Raw genomic sequence first — 22,785 nt, 5'->3', positions numbered from 1 at the left:
TGTCTCAGCAGCCCATCTTGCTTCCCACCTTTCCGCTCACCCTCTGTTCTGACCTATCACCATCAACCCCCACCTACATCTACCAATTGCCTTCCCAGCTACCTTCCCCCAGCCCCACCCCCTCCCTTAGATTAGATTAGATTACTTAGTGTGGAATCAGGCCCTTCGGCCTAACAAGTCCACACCGGCCCACCGAAGCGCAACCCATCCAGTCCCATTCCCCTACATTTACCCCTTCACCTAACATGGCCAATTCACCTGACCTGCACATCTTTTGGAATGTAGGAGGAAACTGGAGCTCCCGGAGGAAACCCACACAGACACGGGGAGAATGTGCAAACCCCACACAATCAGTCGCCTGAGGTGGGAATTGAACCCGGGTCTCTGGCGCTGTGAGGCAGCAGTGCTAACCACTGTGCCACCATGCTGCCCACACTGTGCCTTCCCACCTCTGCATTCCTGATGAAGGGCTTATGCCCAAAATGTTACTCTCCTGCTCCTTGGATGCTGCCTAATCTGTTGTGCTTTACCAGCCCCACATTTTTTGACTCTGGTCTCTAGCATCTGCAAACCTCACTTTTTCTCCTAGTCCTCTGCAGTGATTTGTTTGTAATGCTAACTCATACTCAGAGGGATATGAAGCATTGAATGGACAGTGGTACATACACTGGGGAAGTGCAGCAGATCATTCACCCTGTTACAGCCCTGGAGCCAGGTTCTCTTGAGCATCTCCAAAGCTGCTTCTGCACATGGACTACATTTGTCACTTGGGGTGACCTCTTGTTGTTTCCAATCTCTCCAGAACAGCCTGAAGGGGAACCTCGAGGGAGGTATTGCTAGGGTATGATATCACTTTTTTCTGAATCTCTATTATCTCCAGGAATGGGGGTAGTAGATGGGAGCATCGTTGATGAGCAGAGATTGTGTGATGTACCTTGTACAGAGTGATGTGCTGTTTGAATGCCTTTTAATTATAGTGCCAAGAAATTGGAGAACAGAAAGTCCTAAGAGGAAGTATCTGTTACTTTTAGGCTTGTCTCCATTCTGTCTACAGTGCAACCTAACCTGATCGATGCTTCTTGCAATTTCTGTTTTTATTTCAGCTTTGAACTTACATGATTAGTAGTTGCTTGAAATGATAATTTCTTACTCATTTCTCTCATTCTACTGACAGGCTGCCAGTGTGACATTGGAGGTTCTACTAATCTAACATGCAATATGTTGTCAGGGGCCTGCCAATGCAGACCAAATGTGAAGGGGCGTACTTGCAATGAGTAAGACTCCAGTACTCTGTACTCTATACTCTGTATGTCATTTTTTTGTGGGGGAATAACATCAAAAATGTGAATCCTTTTTCCCACTGGCCAAATTCACTTTGTCAGTTGCCTCTGTAAGGTTTATCTCCCGTTGATGGTGAAAATTAGTTAATTTTTAAAAGAAGAAACAGAACCTGTAATTGAGCCTTACAAATAAAACTTTGGCAGGGCATTTTCCCAGTGGGTGCTGATGTTTCTGAAACTGTGATTTCACAATATGCATCTTAATTACTCAGTTTGTCTCAGACGGAAAAAGCTGTGCCTACTTGATAGTTCACATTTCTCAACTCTAATGTAAAAATGGATATTACCATAGTGGTAATGTCCCTGCCTCTGAGTCACGAGGCCTGAGTTCATGTCCTAGCTGCTCCAGAGGAATGTAATAACATCGCTAAACAGCTTGATTAGAAGGTACCTGTTGTAGCTCAAAGACTGATTAAGTTGTGACTATTTCCAATAAACGTTTTTAGAAATGTTTCACAAATCTCTGCGGCAGTTGGGACATGAACCTGGACCTTCTGACCTAGAGGTAGGATGCTACCACTGCACTCAAGAGTCATAGAGTCATAGAGATGTGCAGCATGGAAACAGACCCTTCAGTCTAACCCATCCATGCCTCTTAAATGTTGCAATTGTACCAGCCTCCACAACTTCCTCTGGCAGCTCATTCCATATGCATACCACCCTTTGCTTGAAAAAGTTGCCCCATTGGTCTCTTTTATATCTTTCCCCTCTCATCTTAAACCTGTGCCCTCCAGTTTTAGACTCCCCAACCCCAGGGAAAAGACTTTGCCTATTTACCCTATCCATGTCCTTCATAATTTGTAAACCTCTATAAGGTCACCCCTCAGCCTCTGACATTCCAGGAAAGTCAGCCCCAGCCTGTTCAGCTTCTGCCTATACCTCAAATCCTCCAACCCTGGCAACATCCTTGTAAATCTTTTCTGAACTCTTTCAAGTTTCACAACATCTTTCCGATAGGAAGGAGACCAGAATTGTACGCAATATTCCAACAGTGGCCTAACCAATGTCTTGTACGGCCAAAACATGACCTCCCAACCCCTGTACTCAATACTCTGACTAATAAAGGAAAGCATACCAAACGCCTTCTTCACTCTCCTCTCCACCTGCAACTTCACTTTCAAGGAGCTATGAACCTGTACTCCAAGGTCTCTTTGTTCAGCAACACTCCCTAGGACCTTACCATTAAGTGTATAAGTCCTGCTAAGATTTGCTTTCCCAAAATGCAGCACCTCGCATTTATCTGAATTAAACTCCATTTGCCCGTTCTCAGCCCATTGGCCCATCTGGTCAAGATCCTGTTGTAATCTGAGGTAACCCTCTTCGCTGTCCACTACACCTCCAATTTTGGTGTCAACTGCAAATTTACTAACTGTACCTCTTATGCTCACATCCAAATCATTTATGTAAATGACAAAAAGTAGAGGGCCCAGCACCGATCCTTGTGGCACTCCACTGGTCACAAGCCTCCAGTCTGAAAAACAACCCTCCACCACCACCCTCTGTCTTCTAACTTTGAGCCAGTTCTGTATCCAAATGGCTAGTTCTCCCTGTATTCCGTGAGATCTAATCTTGCTAATCAGTCTCCCTTGGGGAACCTTGTCGAACGCCTTACTGAAATCCATATAGATCACATCTACCGCTCTGCCTCTTCAATCCTCTTTGTTACTTCCTCAAAGCACTCAATCATGTGAGACATGATTTCCTATGCACAAAACCATGTTGGCTATCCCTAATCAGTCCTTGCCTTTCCAATTACATGTACATCCTGTCCCTCAGGATTCCCTCCAACAACCTGCTCACCACTGAGATCAGGCTCACTGGTCTATAGTTCCCTGGCTTGTCCTTACCACCCTTCTTAAAGAGTGACACCATGTTAGCCAATCTCCAGTCTTCCGGCACCTCACCTGTGACTATCGATGATACAAATATCTCAGCAAGAGGCCCAGCAATCACTTCTCTAGCTTCCCACAGAGTTCTCGGGTACACCTGTTCAGGTCCTGGGGACTTATCCACTTTTATGTGTTTCAGACATCCAGCACTTCCTCCTCTTTAATATGGGCATTTTGCAAGATGTCACTATGTATTTTCCTACTGTCCATATCTTCCGGAACAAAACTGTTGTGTTGGTAAAGAAAGCCTCCCCAGTGTATGAAACACTGTGGTGAATATTGACACATTCTATACAAGCTGATGTAAAAACCAAGCAGAGGAGCACACTGTTGCCACTTCCAGGACAAATGCCAGAGACCATATGGTGCAGCTTCAGACTGGCAGTGTTTGTCCACATACTGCAACGTCTTTTAAAGACCGCACAAGTTCAAGAGATGCCAATGAATATCTGCTGAGTAACAAATTGTTCTGGGGCAGCTCATGGTAAGATAAGGCCAGATTAGGACTTAATAGATGCTAAAGGGGCAGGTAGATAATTAATGAGGTGGGTTTGGTAAGATTCGGTGAGGAAATGAACTATACCTCAGAGTGGAAATCCCTTTTTAAAAATTTATGTAACATGGATTTAACCCAAAAAAAATTACAGCCCTATAATATTTAAAGTCTTTTTACACCGTCCTAACAATTTACTCTCCTACCTATTTTAGTGTCATCCATAAATGTGGTAATGAAATCTTCCATCCCTTCATCTCAGTCATTTGTATAAATTGTAAACATTTGAGGTCCCAGCACTGATCCCTGTGGCACACCACTCATTAAATCTTGTCAAAACTGACGCAGACCCATGTATGTCTACTCTGCTTCATGATAATTGGCAAATCTTCTATCCATGCCAAAATGTGCCCTTTACACGATGAGCTTTTTTATCTACAACATAATATACTACCTTATCAAATGCCTTTTGAAATCTAAATATAGTACATCTACCGACTCCACATTATCCACAATATGCATTACTTCCTCAAAGAATTCAAATAGTTCGATCAATTTCCCTTTGACAAAACCATTTTAATTCTGCCTGATTACATTGAACGTAACCAAGTGCCCTGCTATAACAACTTTAATAATGATGTGGAGGTGCCGGTGTTGGACTGGAGTGGGCAAAGTTAAAAATCACAAAATACCAGGCTATAGTCCAAAAGGTTTATTTGGAAGTGCTAGCTTTCTAAGCGCTGGTCCTTCATCGGGAGCTGGGAAGCACGATCATAAGACACAGAGTTTATAGAAAAATGTTACAGTGTCATGCAACTGAACGAATATGTTGAACTAATCTAGATTGCTGTTAAGTCTTTCAGTTTTTTAGAATGGGTTGCAGGTTTCAGTTCATTAATATACAAATACCATAACTTCTTTTAAGTCACATTCTCAAAATAAGGTTTTATAAAAAAAAGTGGCATCTCAGCTCAGACAATGCATTAAAGGTATGAGATTAGAGTCTGTCTATATCCCAAACTTGAGCCAAACTGGTTCTATTTCCAAATAGGATATTATAAAATATTACATGGATTGACTGCCTACAGATTGTGTGCTTTTTGAGCAAAATAGAATGTATTTGCAAATACAATTCTGCAAATGCAAATTCACTCCATAGACATATATATATGTGTGTGCATGCATGAGAGAGAAAGAGAATGTGAGTGTCTCTCTCTCTCTCTCTGAAAAAAAGATGAAAGACTTAACAGCAATCTAGGTTTGTTCAATATATTGTTTCAGTTGCATGACACTGTGATCTTTTTCTATAAATTCTGTCTTATGACGCTGCTCCACAGTTACCTGATGAAGGAGCAGTGCTCTGTAAGCCAGTACTTCCAAATAAACCTATTGGACTACAACTTGGTATTGTGTGATTTTTATCTTTAATAATGGTGTCTAATATTTTCTCTGTGACAGATGTGAAGCTAATTGATCTGTAGTTTCATGCTTTCTATCTCTGCCCCTTTTTTGAATAAAGGAGTTACATTCTCTGTCTTCCAATCTAATAGGGCAATCCCTGAGTCAAGCAAGCTTTGAAAAAATTAAAACCAATGCATTAACTATGTCATTGATACTTCTTTTCAGAATCTAGGATGACCTCCACCCGGACCTGAGCACATGCCAGCCCTCAGCTCCAACAATTTACTCTGTATCACTTTTTTTCTGAGTCCCCCCTCCCCCCCTTTCCCTATCTTCATTTTTCTGATTCATTGCTCTGTTTGGGATATTATTTGCAAAATACCCATTCAATTCATCTGCCATTTTATTATTTCCATTTTAATTCTTTGGTCAGACTTCCTATAGGCCCAGTGCTTACCATGTTGACATTATTTTATGTTCCTGTCACTCTACCCCACAAATCCCTCTGACCTCGACATGGATCTGTGGTCAGCCAAGCAATGGGGCCTCTAAGTTATGCAACTTTGTTCAGAGGTCCTGTTGATGCAGTGACATCTGCATGCAGAGGTCGCTGCCAGACATGAACCTCAGGGATCCACTCAATGAAAATAATTAGGGGGAACAAAAAGTCTGATGGGTGTATCCTGTCAGCAGTCACTGCTTCCCGGTCATGCTGCCAAGCAGTGAAGAGCTGTAGGTGTTTGACTTGTGGGGACTTCCTCTCCCCACTGTCTTTGTTGTATCTGAAGTATTCCCTGCATTTCTTATGTCACTGATCACACTTCATTTGGCTGTAACGTAGTTTTGGATGTGCTGTGGTTGTGAAAGGATCTAGATAATTGTACATTGTGTCCTTATTGAGAAATATTACTCAGTACAGTGTAACTTTTACATGACTATACCATTTATACTGAGATTAAATATATCTATCTAACCTATACTTGAAGGCCACTTCGCAACCACTATTTCCCAGATCTTCACCACCTGAAGTATGAAATTGAAGATGGCACTACACCCAATGGAAGAGCTGTTCGGTTTGGATTTGATCCACAGGAGTTCCTGAACTTCAGTTGGAGAGGCTATGCGCAAATGTCATCTGTGCAAGTATGTGATCAAAGATTCTGATGAAATGCATGTCTGGTGAAAGCTATCTAACCTTCTCAAATCTGCTGGAATGGGTTCCGAATCATTTTGATACCATTTCATGTATCATTTTGCACTTTGCAATTTTTTGCCCAGTTAAAGAAATTAAGCAGCAATTGAGGACAATAATTGGCCACTTCCGGTCCTCAACTGGAGCAAGAGTGATCCCTTCCTAATATTTAACAAATAAAGCCAGTTGCAAATCATAAAATTAAAAAAATTACTTAAGAAAGTGATGGAATAAATATTCTAAATTTGAAGGAGTTAAGGGATGTATTAGGTTTGTACTCAGCATGTTGCAAGATGGTGGGATTACAAAGGGAATAGAATGTGTGGGTTTAATTTTCATGACAATCACAAAGTTCAGTTTTGTAGGCGTGTGACTGGCCCAGTTTTCATGCAGTTGCACAAATACACAAAGTCAAGAGCAATGGCATACTGTCATATCCCAGAACTGCATTCAGAAATCTGTAAAAGATTTTTATTCATTTATGGGATGAGAGTGTCGCTGGCTGGGCCAGCATTTACTGCACATCCCTAATTGACTAGAGGGTAGTTTAAGAGACAACTACATTGTTGTGGGTCTGGATTGACATATTGGCCAGACTAGGTATGAGTAACAGTTTCCTTCCTTAAAGGGTATTGGTGAACCAGATGAGAATTTTCAACAATGGTTTCATAGCTAATATTAGACTCGTAACTCCAGACTTTTTCTTCATTGAATTCCAATTCCACCATCTGGCATGATGGAATTTGAACCCAGGTCTCCAGGACATTACCTAGGTCTCTGGATTAATAGTCTCATGATAATACCACTAGGCTCCCCTAAATCTGATCTAAAACTTCCTATAGAGTGATTTGGAGATTTTGCCCTGTTTGGGTCATAAAGGAGATTTTTTTTAATGTTAGGTTAATACAGGTAGTTACTCTTTACTCCCCCAGAATTTGGTTTTTTTGAATTATAAAGGGCAGAATTTTTCAGATGACATTGTTTCCCAGCCTACCACCAGGAGAGTTAGTGAGGGACATACCCCTGCTGATCACAGCAACCCACAGCCATCTCACACTCTGAGGAGGTGAAACAGCCAGCTCTCTCTCAGGTGGTAACTCCTTGGCTCTGAAACATAATGGTCAATCTCATTGCTATCCCAGTAACACAAGCAGCATGTCCAAGACTGGCACTATAGGAAGTCTCCAGGCTCTAAGTTCTAAAGTCCAAGGCTGAAAATATGGTGAGGGAAGGACAGGCCTGGACACTAGGGATTTGGGAAGGTGTGGTGAGCAGACTTGATAAAGAAGTGTGGGTGGAAGTGACCACAAGGAAGTAAATCCTGGGACCTGGTATCAATATCAAAGCCTGTAAAGGAAGCAACATCCTGTGCCTTTCTGCCAGGAGCACAATTCTGCCAGGTTACCCCCTTGCCCCTGAATTTATCTCACCAGGTTCAAATTAAGGACAATAATGAAACATAAGAACATAAGAACTAGGAGCAGGAATAGGCCATCTTGCCCCTTGAACCATCTCTGTCATTCATTAAGATCATAGCTAATCTTTTTGTGGACTGAGCTCCACTTACCAGCCCGCTCACCGTAATCCTTAATTCCCTTACTGTTTAAAAATCTATCGAGCTTCGTCTTAAAAACATTCAACGAGGTAGCCTTAACTGCTTCACTGGGCAGAGAATTGTACAGATTCACAACACTTTGGGAGAAGAGGTTCCTTCTTAATTCAGTCCTAAACCTGCTCCCTTTATTTTAAGGCCATGCCCTCCAGTTCTAGTTTCACCTGCCAGGCGATATACTTTCAGGACCTCAGTTGGAGTGAGAGTGATCCGGGGAGCTTGAGGATTCAGATGTACCCTGTAAAATTGTGGTCAGATTGGGGCAGGTAGGAGAGTAGCAGGAAGGCAATCTAGGCAAAGTTTACCTGCCTGCCCGCCTACAAACCTATCAGTGGAGTCTGTGAATTTTTGCCCCTACTTTTTTCTATGGTATTGGTGCTGGACACTTTTGTTATAAAAAAATATGATTGTTCCAAATATCTTGGCTATTTTGGCTTGAGTTATACTCAGATACAGAACAGACTTACTGTTAATGCTGCTGACTGCCCTTTTCTCTTTCGCTTTCTGTTACAAAGTGAATGAGTTTTAAGGTAGTGGGGTATTGCTACAACTGTACAGAGTTTTTAAGAGTCTGCTATAAGGCAGTCTAAAGTTATGGGGAAGAGACAGGAAAGTGAAGTTGAGGCAAAATTATGTAAGCCATGACCTTATTGAATGGCAGACTGGAGGTGCTATGTGCTCTCCTCCTGTTCCTGTTTCATATATTCCTGAGTACCCTTTATCCTCCTGTGCCTTCATTCAGAAGACTGTTTCTCCAGTATGAGGATTCATTCATAATGTGCCAGTTGTAAATTATTGCTTGAGAGTTACTCTACAGACATCTTTGGGTTGAATTTCCATGGGAGTTATTCCAACTGCTTAACTTCCCTGGCTCCTCCTCCAAAGTTTTGATGTGCAAACAGTTAGTGCATTGTGCTTGTTTCATCATTTACTTCATGGTTACTGTCTGTCTTCATTCTAACTACCTTCCTTAATTCCATAACCCTCAATACCTTTAACTAACAAATGATGATAAATCTCAGTTTTTACATGTTACAATTGGTAGTCAATAACAGCAGCTTTTTGGTGGAGAGTGTTCCAGATTTACACTAACCTTTGAGTCCAGAAGTTCCTCTCATATTGCCTGAGCTTACATTTACCATTCTCCCCTGACCAGAGGAAATGAATTCACTTTATCCATCCCATCAACTCCTTTAATTGTTTTCAACACTTCCACCAGATTACATCGGAACAAGAGTAGAGTACTCAGGCCCTCGAGCCTGTTCTGCCACTCTGCTGATCTGTTACCTAACTCCAAATGCCTGCCTTTGGCCCATATCTCTTAATACCTTTGCTTAACAGACATTTATCTATCTCAGAGTTAAAGTTAACAACTGATCTAGCATCAACCTTCATTTATGGAGGAGAGTTCCAAACACCTTTGTTCCAAATGCCTTTGTGTGTAAAAATGTTTTCAAACATCTTTCCTGAATAGTCTGACCCTAATTTTTCGACAATGTTCCTGTGTTCTAAAATCCCCAACCAGTGGAAATAGTTTATTTTTATCTACCCGATCTATCCCTGTTAATGTCTTGAAGACTTTGATCAGATCATCTCTTAACCTTCTAAATTCTGAAGAAAACAGGCCTAATTTGTATAATCTTGCCTCACAACTTAATCCTTGAAATCCAGGTATCATTGCTATATTCCCTCTAAGGGTAATATATCCTTCCTAAGATGAGGTGCCAGACCTGCTGACAGTACTCAAGGTGGGATCTAACCAGGTTTTGTACAAATGCAGCTTAACTTCTCTGCCTTAATACTCCTGTCCTCTAGATAGAAAAGACTGGCATGGCATTAGCTTTCCTGATTATCTTCTGCTTCTATTCATGGCATTTTAATGAACTATGCACCTGAATCCACAAAATCTTTTTGGACATCCACTGCATTTAACTTCATCACCATATAGAAAGTAGCCTGATTTATCCTTTTTCATGTCCAAATTGGATCACCTCACAAATGCTTATATTGAACTCCCTCTGCAACAGTTTTGCCTAATCACTTAGTCTGTCAATATCCGTTTGTAATTTTATGCTATCATCTACACTGTCCACAATGCCACTAACATTATAATCAGCAAATTTGGATTCTCTTGGGAATACAAGCCTTGTCTATGTAACCTGTTCTTATAACTTAATTCTGTAAGCTCAGCAAAGATGGAAATTTATCACAGTCAGTTCATTTCATTTTCTGCTTAACAGTTAGCACCCTGTAAGAAGATTTATTAGATATTCCCAGCTAGGCTCCAAAGAATATAGTAATCATTCTTATAAATAAGGCATGTTTACAGGTACATTATGTGAATTCAACTCTTCACACTATAATGAGTTCATTGCTTGAAAGTTAAAGTGGAGAAATCCTATGTAATATTATAATTTATCCATTGACTCTGCTTTTAAATTTGGTTTCTGCTAGATATCTCTGCTGCTAACTTGCTGCAGTTTTGGGTTACCAGTTCAAACACCATTGCTTGCTTTATGGCATGCAAGTGCTGCTTGGGATGATTCTTCTACTATTGGTGGTGTTTGGGTTTTTCTTTATGCTCCTTTGATTGCATTTTTCTTCCCAGCCAGAGGTGGTCATGTCTATCACTGTGACTTCTCCTAATCTGTTTCGCATAATCTTCCGGTACAAGAACCGTACCCCAAAGCCTGTTAGAGGAAGGATCTCAATCACTGAGGAAGTAAATGTTGATTCTTGCTGTAACTGTAAGTGGCTTTCATTTCTGCACCTAGTTTGTCCACCATCTTTCTGAAAATCTACCATAACAACTTCCTACCCTTATTTATTTAAATGAGGTGACTTCCTTTGACCTTGAAGGATCTCCTGGTCTTCATTCTGCATGAGCTCCCGTGACTAGCACTGCCGCTAACTCTGCTTCTAGATTACCCTACCAGTCATGTGTTCATTAACTTCACTTTTACAGAATAACGTGAGGGTAACAGTGCATGTGGAGAATAGAAACCTCAATTTGTTCCGCATCGCCTTCAGATATATTAACCCCGGATTCACTACTGTGTACGGCCATGTAGCAATTTACCGAGCACAACCAAGCACAGGTAAGACTGAGCAGTGTACAGGGTCCAAAAACTTAACTGGCCTGAATTTATCCTATGGTAAGTAAAGTATTTTTAAAATCCTTTTGTGTTTTGCCTAAGACAGTGAGTACTACATCTGCATGGGTAACATGTAGGGTTGCCAACTCTGTTGGATGTATTTCTGGAGGTTTTGTTGCATGATGTCCTATTTCCAACTGCACTGCCTACTCCCCCTACCTCTCCTCATGGTGGCTGAATTTATGTATCCTCATAAGCATCACCTTCTCACAGCCACTAGGGAAGAGGACAGGCTCTTCCTTAACTTGACTGGACTGGATCATTCTTGAATATCACGCAGCCTTTTCTCTCATCTCAAATATTTTTGTAACTAAGCCAAACGTTTTCAAAGAAATTCCCTTTATGACATTCAATCTGTCAATCAGCTTCTCCCTTGGCAGCCTCTGCCTTCCTGCCTTTGTCTCTTTAGCTCTCTGCCTCTCTGGCTTACTTGGGCCTAATTTTCACAGAAATGGAGAGAGTCCTCAGCTTAGTCAAAATGGCGCTGGAGCCCCGATTCCAGACGTTTCACCATTTTCTCTGGGATGAGGGCAGCAAAGGAACATTTTCGGCTTCTTGAAGACTTTTGCATTTGTAAAAGTACAACTGTTTTCAATCTAATCCAATTTTCATTAGTGTTCAATCCAAAATATGACAAAAGATATCTATATGTTCCAGGAGAAGACTTAAACTTACTGAATCTCTTTGGGGAGTTAGGTATCTGTTTAGATAGGTCCAGAGCTAAGGTACCCTTTTGGACAACTTATGTCACTTTTAGAAGAGGTGAATTATTGGAATTATTAAAATTATGAATATGAAATGAATGTGTATAAATCTCAACTGTCAAGCCATTAAGGCATTTAAATTCACTTGCAACTGTCAATCTGTCAGTGCATTTAAATCTACTACCCTTTCAATAATAGTATAGACTGTGGTTTAAAAATAATCAGTGTTTGCAATTTCAATTTAAGAACCTGAGAACTATTATAATAAGATTAGGAGTATGTGACTAATTTCACAAACTATTATTAACATAGTGGGCTTGTCAGTTCATAGTCTGTTAGTTTCAAATAATTAGAAAACCTTTATTGTAGATATAGTAATATTTGCTTTTATAAGGCATTAAATAATTGAAGGAATTTCAATGTTGCGAATAGGTTTTTAATCAGTGGAAGTTTTTACAAAAATAATAAAGTCACCAATAGAAACTTAGAAATGTATATTATTTCATGTCCTGAGGTCTCTCATGGCAGCTACTTTCTATGTAAATGCAAGGGTGGTAGGTGGGAGGAGGATGGGGACATTGGTTGTAATGAGAAGGTACTAGGTTGGCAAAGGGACAATGAAAGATCTTTGGGAATCAGTCCAGAGGTATATAGGCTTACATTAAGGATGTAGAGGGGCAGAGGTTTGGCCTGGGAGTATCGGTTGGTGTAGATTGACATGGATGTGGCACAGTGAATATATAGGGGACTTAGAGGTTATGGGGGGGGAGTGAGGGGTGAGTTTTAGAGGGCTTCTCTTTTTATTTTATAACTTTGCTTGCAAGTCCTAGAGTGCCAAAGTCATCCTTTCACAGAACCTGCCCCTGCGCACAGCTGCCCTGGTGGCTGTATTTTCTCTGTGTCTGAGGGCAGTGGGTCCAGCTTCCATTATCACTAGCCCCAGACTGAAAATCAGATCATCTGAGGCACTTCTTCCCAAGTCAAATTTATGAGATGTGAGTTTTCTCAACTTTATGGTTTTGAATCAAGAATTAAAATTTAGGCCCTTATCTCACATCACAGCCAAAACAATGTGACAATGTCCAGGAGACTGATGGTTTGTTGTTGGAACCTCCAGTACTATCCAGAAGGTTGGCAACCTGAGTGTCGAAATAAACTACTATGGCTTCAGCCCATGCCTTGGCTGCAGTTGTGCTCAAGCATTAACTGTACATGTAGCTTCCACCCTTACCTTACCTAACAACCATATTGACATGGAATTGCTTTGAGTGTGGCATTGCAGAAGTATTTCCATGTCATTTGTTAATAGGAACTTCTTTCTAAAGTTTCTTCAGTGTTTGTTTGCTGATGTTGCAACATAAAATCCCATGGAAAACAAATGTGAATTCTCTGGTAATTGTTTGTAAACTCTATGTTTTAATTGGCTGGGATAGAGTTTTAAATGTATGATTATTTTTGTTAGATTCCAATATCATGGATCAAATGCTTTATGCTAACAGTTTTTACTCTTTTCTTTATTTTCAAATCATTCATTAGATGTGGCATCAAAGGTAAGGGTAAAGTTGCCATAGTCCTAGCAGACCATAAGCTGCTCTCTCATTAGAGATAGAGATAGAGAGAGAGAGAGAGAGAGAGAGAGAGAGAGAGAGAGAGATGACTGGTAATAAGTTTGACCTGAGAGTCACCACACCTCAGACAAGGGGAGAGGTTGAGAAAGTGATACCTTCGTGGTAACATAAGCTTGTACAGCATCTGAACCCCTGCTGTTGGCATCACTTTGCATGGCAAACCAGCTGGAAAACCAACTGAACTAACCAAGCCACAATGTCATTGGTTAGACGGGAATCTATTGATCATTCCTAATTGACCTTAATAAGATGGTGGTGAGTCACATTCTTGAATAAAACTTAGTGTCTTCTAGACCACTTCAGAGGGAAATTGTGAGTCAGTCGCATTGCTGCGGGTCATGTAGGCCAGAAAAGGTAAGGATAACCAATTTACTTCCTTGAAGGAAGGGTGAGAAATGAGAGTCTCACACTAGTGTTCTGGATTAAACAAAGATAATTACTTAGGCACGAGGACAGATTTTACCGGGAACTACTTGTTTCATAGAGTTGTAAAACGGTATAATTCATTTCCCCAGAATGTGGTTGATGGTGTACTATTGAGTAAATTTAAGGAGGAGATAGACAGACAGGTTTTTAATTAGTAACAGGTTGAAAGGTTATGGGAGTGTGCAGGAAAGTGGAATTGAGGCCAAGCTGTGATCAGTCATGAAACAAAAAAAAAAGAACTGCAGATACTGAAAATCAGAAACAAAATCAGAAATTGATGGAAAAACTTAGCAGGTCTGGCAGCATCTGTGGAGAGAAATCAGAGTTAACGTTTCGGGTCTGTCGACCCTTCTTCAGAAGATCAGAAGAAGGGTCACTATATCAGAAATGTTAACGCTCTCAGATGCTGCCGGAACTGCTGAGCTTTCCCAGTGATTTTGATTCTTTTGTGATCAGTCATGAATGCATCAAATGATAAGTAGGCTTGAGAGGCTGAGTTGTCTACTCCTGCTCCTAGTGCTTAAGATCTTATGTTCTTCTGAGGATATTCATGAAATAATTATCGAATGGCTGCTTCTGCTCTTATGTCTTTGTGTCTTATGAACTTAAGGATTGTTACCACAATTTGATTGCTTAATTGACATATTGAAGCTGGCTTTTTATTCCAAATTCTTTTAATTCAAAGTCTTATTGATGAGGTGCTTACACACAAGAAGACAGGGGTGGGCTGAAATTGTGCTGCCACCTACGAACCCAGACCTGAGGTGGGAACAGTGGCAGGCAGATGCCAAGCATAGCAAGTTAGAAGGGCTACCTCCTTCACTAGGTCATTAGCCTCATTCTGTGGATGACTGTTTCCAGTGTTAGGGATATCAATAAGCGGAGGAGAACAATTAAGTAGAAGATAATAAACAAGAGAACTAGAAGCAACTAGAACAGTAAGTTGCGAAATGGAATTCACTGCCCTGAAAGAGTGGTGGAAACTGATTGAGTTACCTTCAAATGTGAAATTGGACATATGCATGAAAAGGAAAAAAAAATGCAGGGTTGTGAGGAAAGAGCAGGGGACTAACTAAGTAGTTCTTTTGAAGAGACAACACAGGCACGATTGTTAAAATGGCCCTTCAGTATTGTATAGTTCTATGTCTCCATTTTTACATGAAGGCAAATCAGGAATACTTTAACTGATATGATATTTTCAATATAAGGAACTATAAATGAATTTATAAATATGTTGCAATCCCCAAATATTTCAGAATGAATACTGCAATTATCTGTTTTAACAGCACCATTGTATAGTCCAGAACTTTCTGGTGATTCAATTCTTTTTACCTTGTTCCTAGTGTTACCCCAGGCAAAAGAAATTATCTTTGCTCGAAGTAAAGAGCCATCTTTTGTTACGGTCGCAAGGAGTAACTATGGTGACCCTTTCCCACTCACACCTGGGACTTGGACTGTCAACATCGAGGCAGAAGGAGTACTTCTGGTGAGAACAATATGCACTGTATTAGAGCATGGGAAAATTCTTATCTGTAGCTTGAACATCTATTGGAATGAAAGTAAACTTTCTGATTAGATTCAGTCATTGATCTAATTCATCAATGTATTTTTAAATTATTAGGATTATCTGATTCTTCTGCCCAGTGATTATTATGAAGCTCCGATTCTGCAGTTACAAGTGACAGATCCCTGTACTTATGCAGCTAATCCTGAACAAGTGGGAAAAAAGTAAGCAAAAGACAGATAACAAATTTGTCTAGATTTAAAAGTTGAAGATGTGCTTCCCTTAACCTTGCTCTACATTGGCTTCCAGTTTGACAATGCTTCAACATAAAATTTAGATTTTAAGATTCTTCTCTTTGCTTTCAAATCCCTCCATCCCCTGGCACTCTCACTATCAATGTAGTCTCCTCCAATCCTTCAACATCTCCAGTTTTAATTGCTGCTCCATTGGTGACCAACTTTCTTGGTCCCAAGCTCGAGAACCCAACCCTTTCCATTTTTACAACTCTTTTTAAAACTTATATCTTTGGCTAAACTGCGGTGCTCTATCCTGTTATCTCCTTATGTGGTTTGGTGTTCAACTTCTGATATTGCTCCTGAAAAGCTCCTTGTGTATTGTCAGTCCATCTAATCACAAGTAGTTGCCATTCCTTAATGATATTTTTATTTGAGGTTTAAGGTTTTTTTTTTGAAATTTTTGATTTAAAACTAAATAATCAAAACAAGGAAAGTATTTATAATAAGACCATAAGAAATAGGTAGGAGTTGGCCATTTGGCCCTTGGAGCCTGCATCTGCTATCCAATAGGATCGTGGCTGATGTCAGCCTTAAATTTACACAGAGACACTGCCTCCACAGTTCTCCAAGGCAAGGAGTTAAAAAGACACTCAATCCTCTGAGAGAAGAAATTCCGCCTCACCTCTCCTCATCCTTTTATTTTAAGACTGTCCTCTGGTCCTAGACTTTCCCATGAGGGGAAACATCCTTTCTGCATTTACCTTGTCAAGTTCCTTAAGAATCCCATATGTTTCAATGAGATCACCTCTTATTCTTTCTATTCAGCAGTGAGTAGAGCCCTAATCTGTTTAACCATTGCTCATAAGACAATCCCCATTCCAGTGAACTTTCTCTGAGCTGCCTCTAGTAGATAAGGGGACCAAAACTGCTCACAGTTCCCCAGATGTGGTCTCAATTGTACAGTTGCAGTAAGACCACCCTGTTCATATACTCTAACCCCCTTGAAATGAGGGCCAACATATTATTCGCCTTCCTGATTACCTGCTGCACCTATGTTTCACGCCCAAGTTCCTATGTTCCTTTGTGTATTTCTGCATTTAAATAACACACTATTCTTTTGTTCTCCCTTCCAAAATGAACAACTTCATATTTTCTCACATTATACTCCATTTGCCAACTTTCTGCTCATTTACCTAACCTAATAATATCTGTTTGTAAACTGCATCCCTCTCGCACATTGCTTTTCCACCTATTTTTGTGCCGTATGGAAATTTGGCTTCAGTACATTTGCAGCTTTCCTCCAAGTCATTAATATATATGTATGGAGCAACTTCGGTTATCCGAACGAGATGGGCAGGGAGTATTTTGTTCAGATAACTAATTATTTGGATAACTGATCTGATCGTAAACAAAGGAAGCATTTACAGGACTTTGAAATCTTGTTTGGATAATCCAGAATTTGGATAATTGATGTTCGGATAGCCGAGGTTGTTCTGTATGGTAAACAGTTGCGGTCCCAGCAGTGATCACTTTAGAATCTCACTGATCACCAACTTGGGAAAGAATGCCTTATACACACTCAGTGTTCCTTTCTCATTAGACATTATTCTTAATAAGTTGAACTGGAATTATGGATTTCGAGTGTTGGCCCAGAACTGATAATGTAATCTCTGGTCTGTAGTTAGCCACTCTTTCCTTTGCTGTCTCTGCAACATTGTAATTACATCAGTTCCATCTTGGCAATTTACCATCATTCCTACATAATTTTCATATTGAAGGAGGACTCAAAAATTAGAAACAGCATCTCATTTACTTGTATTCTGTCTTTGTTCAACAGTCTAGACATCATAACAGCAGGATATCAACATTATGTTCTACTAGCTTTTCAGATTCTTTCCATACAGCTAATGTACTGACTAATGAGCCTAATTGAAATCCTAGCAATGACTGTGAACCTCATATTAGCCACTTGGCTTAATCATGGGAGGATTTGCCACCACCAGGAGTCTTCAACATTGACTTCGGACCCCCATGAACTCTCATGACTTCAGATTAAACATGGACAAGGAAACCTCCCGCTGGTTACCACATAATGTCCTCCCTCAGCTGATGAGTCAGAACTCCTCCACATTGAACAAAACTTGGAGGGAGCATTGAAGGCGGCAAGGGCACAAAATATTCTCTGGATAGGGCATTTGAATGTCCACCACCAAGAATGGTTTGTCAGTGGCATTACTGATCAAGCTGGTCAGCTCCTAAAGGACATAGCTGCCAGAATGGTTCTGCAGCAGTAGGTGAGGGAACCAACAAGTTGGAAAAACATACTTGACCATATCCTGACCAATTTACCAGTTGCAGATGCATCTGTCATGACAGTATCGGTAAGAGTGACCACTGCACAGTCCTTGTGGAGGCAAAGAACCGCCTTCACATTGAGAATGACATCCATTGTGTTTGTGTGGCACTATCACCGTGCTAAATGGGATGGATTTTGAACCGCTTAGCAACTCAGGACTGAACATCCATCTGACTGTATGGGCTCTCAACAGCAACAGAATTGTTTTCTAGCCTGATCTGTAACCTCTTGGCCTGGCACATTCCCCCACACACATTACTATCAAGCTAGGGGACCAATCGTAGTTCATTGGAGAATGCAGGAGATGTCAATCTGGTGAAGCTACCAAACAAGACTACTTGCATTCCAAACCACATAAGCAGCAAGTGATAGACAAAGCCAAGTGATCCCAGAATCAATGGATTAGATCTAAACTCTGCTGTCATGCCACATCCAGAACTGAATGATGGTGGACAGTTAAACAACTCAATAGAAGAGGAGGCTTCACAAATATACCCATCTTCAATAATGGAAGATCCCAGCACATCAGTGCAAAAGATAATTCTGAAGTGTTCACATCAATCTTTGGCCAGAAGTGCCGAGTTGATGATCCATCTCCGCATCCTCCAGTGGTCCCAGGATCACAGATACCAGTCTTCAGCCAATTCAATTCACTCCACGTGATACCAATAAAAGGATGGAGGCACTGGATACTCCCAAGACTGAGACGTGACTATATTCCAGCAATCATAATGCAAACTTGTGCTCTTGAACTTGCTCCTCCAGCCAAGCTGATCCAACACAATTACAACACTGTTGCCTACCCAACAGTGTGGACAATTGCTCAGGCATGTCCTGTACACAAAAGAAAATGCAACCCAGCCAATTACAGCCTCATCAGTCTACACTTGAACATCAGTAAAACGATGGAAGGTGTCATCAACAGTTTTATCAAGCAGCACCTGCTCAGCAATAACCTGCTCAGTGACACCAGTTTGAGTTCTACTTCAGCCACTCAGTTCCTGACCTCATCATAACTTTGATTCAAACATGGACAAAATTGACATCAAGGCTGCATTTGATCAAATGTAGCATAAAGGAACTCGAGCAAAACTGGAATCGAGGGGTATCAGTTGGCAAACTCTCCAATGGTTGGAGTCATACCTGGCATTAGAAGATGATTGTGGTTTTTGGAATCATTCATCTCATCTCCAGGACATCTCTGCATGAGTTCGTCAGGATATACCTAGGCTCAGCTATCTTCAGCAGCTTCATCAATGACCCTTCCTCCATCATTAGGTCTGAAGTAGGAATGTTCATTGTGATTGCACAAAGTTCAGCACCATTCATGACTCCTGAGATACTGATGCAGTCCATGTTCAAATGCAAGTTGATCTGGACAATATCCTGGCTTGGGCTGACAAGTGGCAAGTAACATTCACACCACACGGGCAGCATGGTGATACAGTGGTTAGCACTGCTGCCTCACAGCGCCAGAGACCCAGGTTCAATTCCCTCCTCAGGCAACTGTCTGTGTGGAGTTTGCACATTCTCCTCGTATCTGCGTGGGTTTCCTCCGGGTGCTCCGGTTTCCTGCCATAGTCCAAAGACGTGCAGGTTAGGTGAATTGGCCATGCTAAATTGTCCGTAGTGTTAGGTGAAGGGGTAAATGTAGGGGAATGGATCTGGGTGGGTTGCTGTTCAGGGTTGATGTGGACTTGTTGGGCCGAAGGGCTTGTTTCCACACTGTAAGTAATCTAATCTAATCACACAAATGCCAGGTTATGACCATCACCAATAAGAGGCAATCTAATCACTGCTCCATCACAAAATTCCTCACTATCAACATCCTGTCATAAGCATTTGCTAGAAACTCAATTGGACTCCTCATATAAACATTGTGGCTACTAGAACAGGTCAGAGGCTAACAATACTGTGGTGAGTAACTTATATCCTGACTCCCCAAAGCCTGTCTATCATCTACAATGTGTAAGTCAGCAATGTGATGGAATACTCCCTCTTGCATGGATGAGTACAGCTTCAACAACACTAAAGAAACTTGACACCATCCAGGACAAAGCAGCCCTGTTTGACTGACACCACATCCGCAAACATCCACCACTCAGCAGCAGCAGTGTGTACTACCTACAAGACACACTGCAGAAATTGCGCCCCCCCCCCCCCCCACCTCCCCACCAAGCCACTCAGCATCCTGACTTGGAAATATATCTCTGTTCTTTCACTGTTGCTGGCTCAAAATTCTGGAATTCCTTCCATAGTGCATTGTGGGTCAACCCACAGTAGGTGGACCGTGATGGTTCAAGAAGGCAGTTCACCACCACCTTCTGAAGGGCAACTAGGGACAGGCAATAAATTCTGGCCAGCCAGCGATGCCTACGTCCCTCAGATGAATTTTTTTTTAAATCCAGTTTCTCTTCATACGTCTGTCACGCCATCCCAAGAATCAGTTTGTTAAAATGTTGCTGCACTTCCCTCAATAGCAAGAACATCCATCCTCAGATATGGAGATCAAAACTGCACTCAATATTCCAGGAATGGTTATAATTGCATAATTGCAGCAAGACATTTCCTTCTCCTGCACCCAAATCCTCTTGCTGTTCGGCCAGCATACCCTTTACTTCTTGAGTGTCTATTGCTGTCTGTGTGCTTACCTTCAGTGACTGTTGTCTGAGGATACCCAGGTCTCATTGCACATTTCCTTCTCTCAATTTATAGCCATTCAGATGACAATCTGCCTTCCGGGTTTTGCTAACTTCACACATATCCAATCTATTACTCCAGCTGCCATGCTCTGGCCCACTCTCCCACCATTTGGAGAAAAAATTTAAGAGAAGAATCTTACAAGGATTTGGAGGAAGAGCAGGGAAAGTGTGACTAACACTGTTCAAAAGAACTTTTCAGCCTTTTCTAAAGAGAACTTTTCCAGATATTTATGATGTTACAGTTCTGTTATCATGCTTGTAGATGTTTTTTCCACTGTCCTTAATGCTTCTATATCCTTTCTATAACATTGAGACCAGAACACTTAAGTCTGGTCCATTTAAGTTCAATTTAGCCCCAATTCTTAAAAAGATTGTATCTGAAAAAGGTGTCATATTGTACTCAAAACACTAACTTAGCTTCTCTCTCCATAAATGCTGCCAGACCCACTGAGCCTCCTGCACTTTCTACTTTTGTTTCAGATCACCATCATCTGCAATATTTTGCTTTTATTGACAAAACTTCTGTCATTCAGTTAACCTAACTGTAAATTACCTTCAACAGCTGCTTGTTATACAAATATCTTCCTTTGGATATCTTCCCCTCGGCTGGAGCAGATGATGGCATATACACTGTGGATGGCAAACAGCAATCTTCGGTTCAAATACCAACCTCCCACCGGACAAGGATGGCTGTTCTCACTGGCAGACAGGTATCAAAGAATATCTAACAGACTTTATCTTCAGCTCATGGGCTTTTTAAAAAATATACATTTAAACATTAGCAAATGTATTTTGTCAATTGATGACTTTTGCCAAACTGCTAATATACTATTTAAGTATTAAAACAAACAAAAAGGTCCAAGAATTTCCAAGGTGAATTTCCTTTCCTAAAATACATTCATGAAACTCATGCATTTTTACAACAATTGACAATGATGACATGGCTGTTCCAGATTGTTCTGGATTGGAACCCGATCCCCATAACGTTAGCTTAGGGTTTTCTAGTGATGTTAACTTTATGCTATTACCTCTGCTTGCCTTTTTTGAATTGTATTCTTGCCGAGGTGAATCTGGTAGAGTTTCATGGATGGTTCAGGAGGAAGTTTTATTCTTTTAATCCTGATATACCTACAGAAAACCTTAGGGTTTTCCTTGATCCTATCCACCAATGACTTCTCATGTCCCCTTTTGGCTCTTCTTAACGCACTCTTTACATCTTTCCTGGCTAATTTTTAACTCTCGAGCACCTTAACTGAGCCTTCGCACCTCATCCAAACATAGTTAAAAATCACACAACACCAGGCTATAATCCAACAGGTTTAATTGGAAGCACACTAGCTTTCGGAGCAACGCTCCTTCATCAGGTGATAGTGGAGGGCTCGATCGTAACACAATTTATAGCAAAAATTTACAGTGTGATGTAACTGAAATTATACATTGAAAAATTGATTATCTATTACACTCACAACCTTTCATCTGTTAGAATACAGTGATAGTTTCACTTCTTTCATGTGTAAGTCACAAAACCTTATTTTTAAAAGTCGCATTCTCGGATTAGCTGTTAACAATAGTGATAGTTAGACAATATGTTGAAGGTGTTGGCCCCTGTGTTCTCTGTCTATGCCGTGATGTTTGGATTGATTCTAATCTTAAAAAGTGAGATAACAGCGTTTTACATAAATTCATGCAGTTTTTGAGCTCAGTTCTACATGAATGCATGCAGTTTTTGAGCAAAGTACAATGTAACCCTGCAAGTACAAATTCACATCACACAATATATGTGTGCATGTGGGTCTTTGTGTGTGTATGTGTGTCTGGGGTGGGGATTGTGAGTGTGAGAAAGTGTGTGTGTCTGTGTGTGTAGCAAGTGCAGAGTGTCTTAAGTCTGTGAGGGGGTGCATGTGTGAGCGTGGGAGTGTGTGTGTCTATAAGGGTGTGTGTGGGTGTCTATGTGCGTGTCTGTGTGTATGTGAGTGTGTGTGTGTGTGTGTGTGTGTGAATATGTGTGTGTGTGTGTGTGTGTGAGTGTGTAGTGCAATGGTGATCACCTGTAATGTGACATGAACCCAAGGTCCCGGTTGAGGCCCTCCCTATGGGTACCGAACTTAGCTATCAGCCTCTGCTCAGCCACTTTCCTCTGTTGCCTG

The 22,785-nt window shown here is 41.0% G+C and overlaps 1 protein-coding gene across 1 annotated transcript in view; it reads left to right on the top strand.

Annotated features, from left to right (window-relative positions):
- LOC132815125 (laminin subunit alpha-3-like) overlaps window positions 1-22,785 on the top strand; it is a 364,209-nt gene that overhangs the window by 145,673 nt on the left and 195,751 nt on the right. Inside the window, exons 21-26 of the mRNA XM_060823918.1 lie at window positions 1,175-1,274; window positions 6,110-6,266; window positions 10,893-11,025; window positions 15,184-15,326; window positions 15,462-15,568; window positions 21,201-21,348. Coding sequence (XP_060679901.1) covers window positions 1,175-1,274; window positions 6,110-6,266; window positions 10,893-11,025; window positions 15,184-15,326; window positions 15,462-15,568; window positions 21,201-21,348 — 788 coding nt within the window. The remainder of the gene's footprint in view (window positions 1-1,174; window positions 1,275-6,109; window positions 6,267-10,892; window positions 11,026-15,183; window positions 15,327-15,461; window positions 15,569-21,200; window positions 21,349-22,785) is intronic.

Source organism: Hemiscyllium ocellatum, chromosome 4, assembly GCF_020745735.1.
Source record: "Hemiscyllium ocellatum isolate sHemOce1 chromosome 4, sHemOce1.pat.X.cur, whole genome shotgun sequence".
Taxonomy (NCBI): Eukaryota; Metazoa; Chordata; class Chondrichthyes; order Orectolobiformes; family Hemiscylliidae; genus Hemiscyllium; species Hemiscyllium ocellatum.
This window is presented reverse-complemented; position numbering and strand designations above follow the sequence as displayed.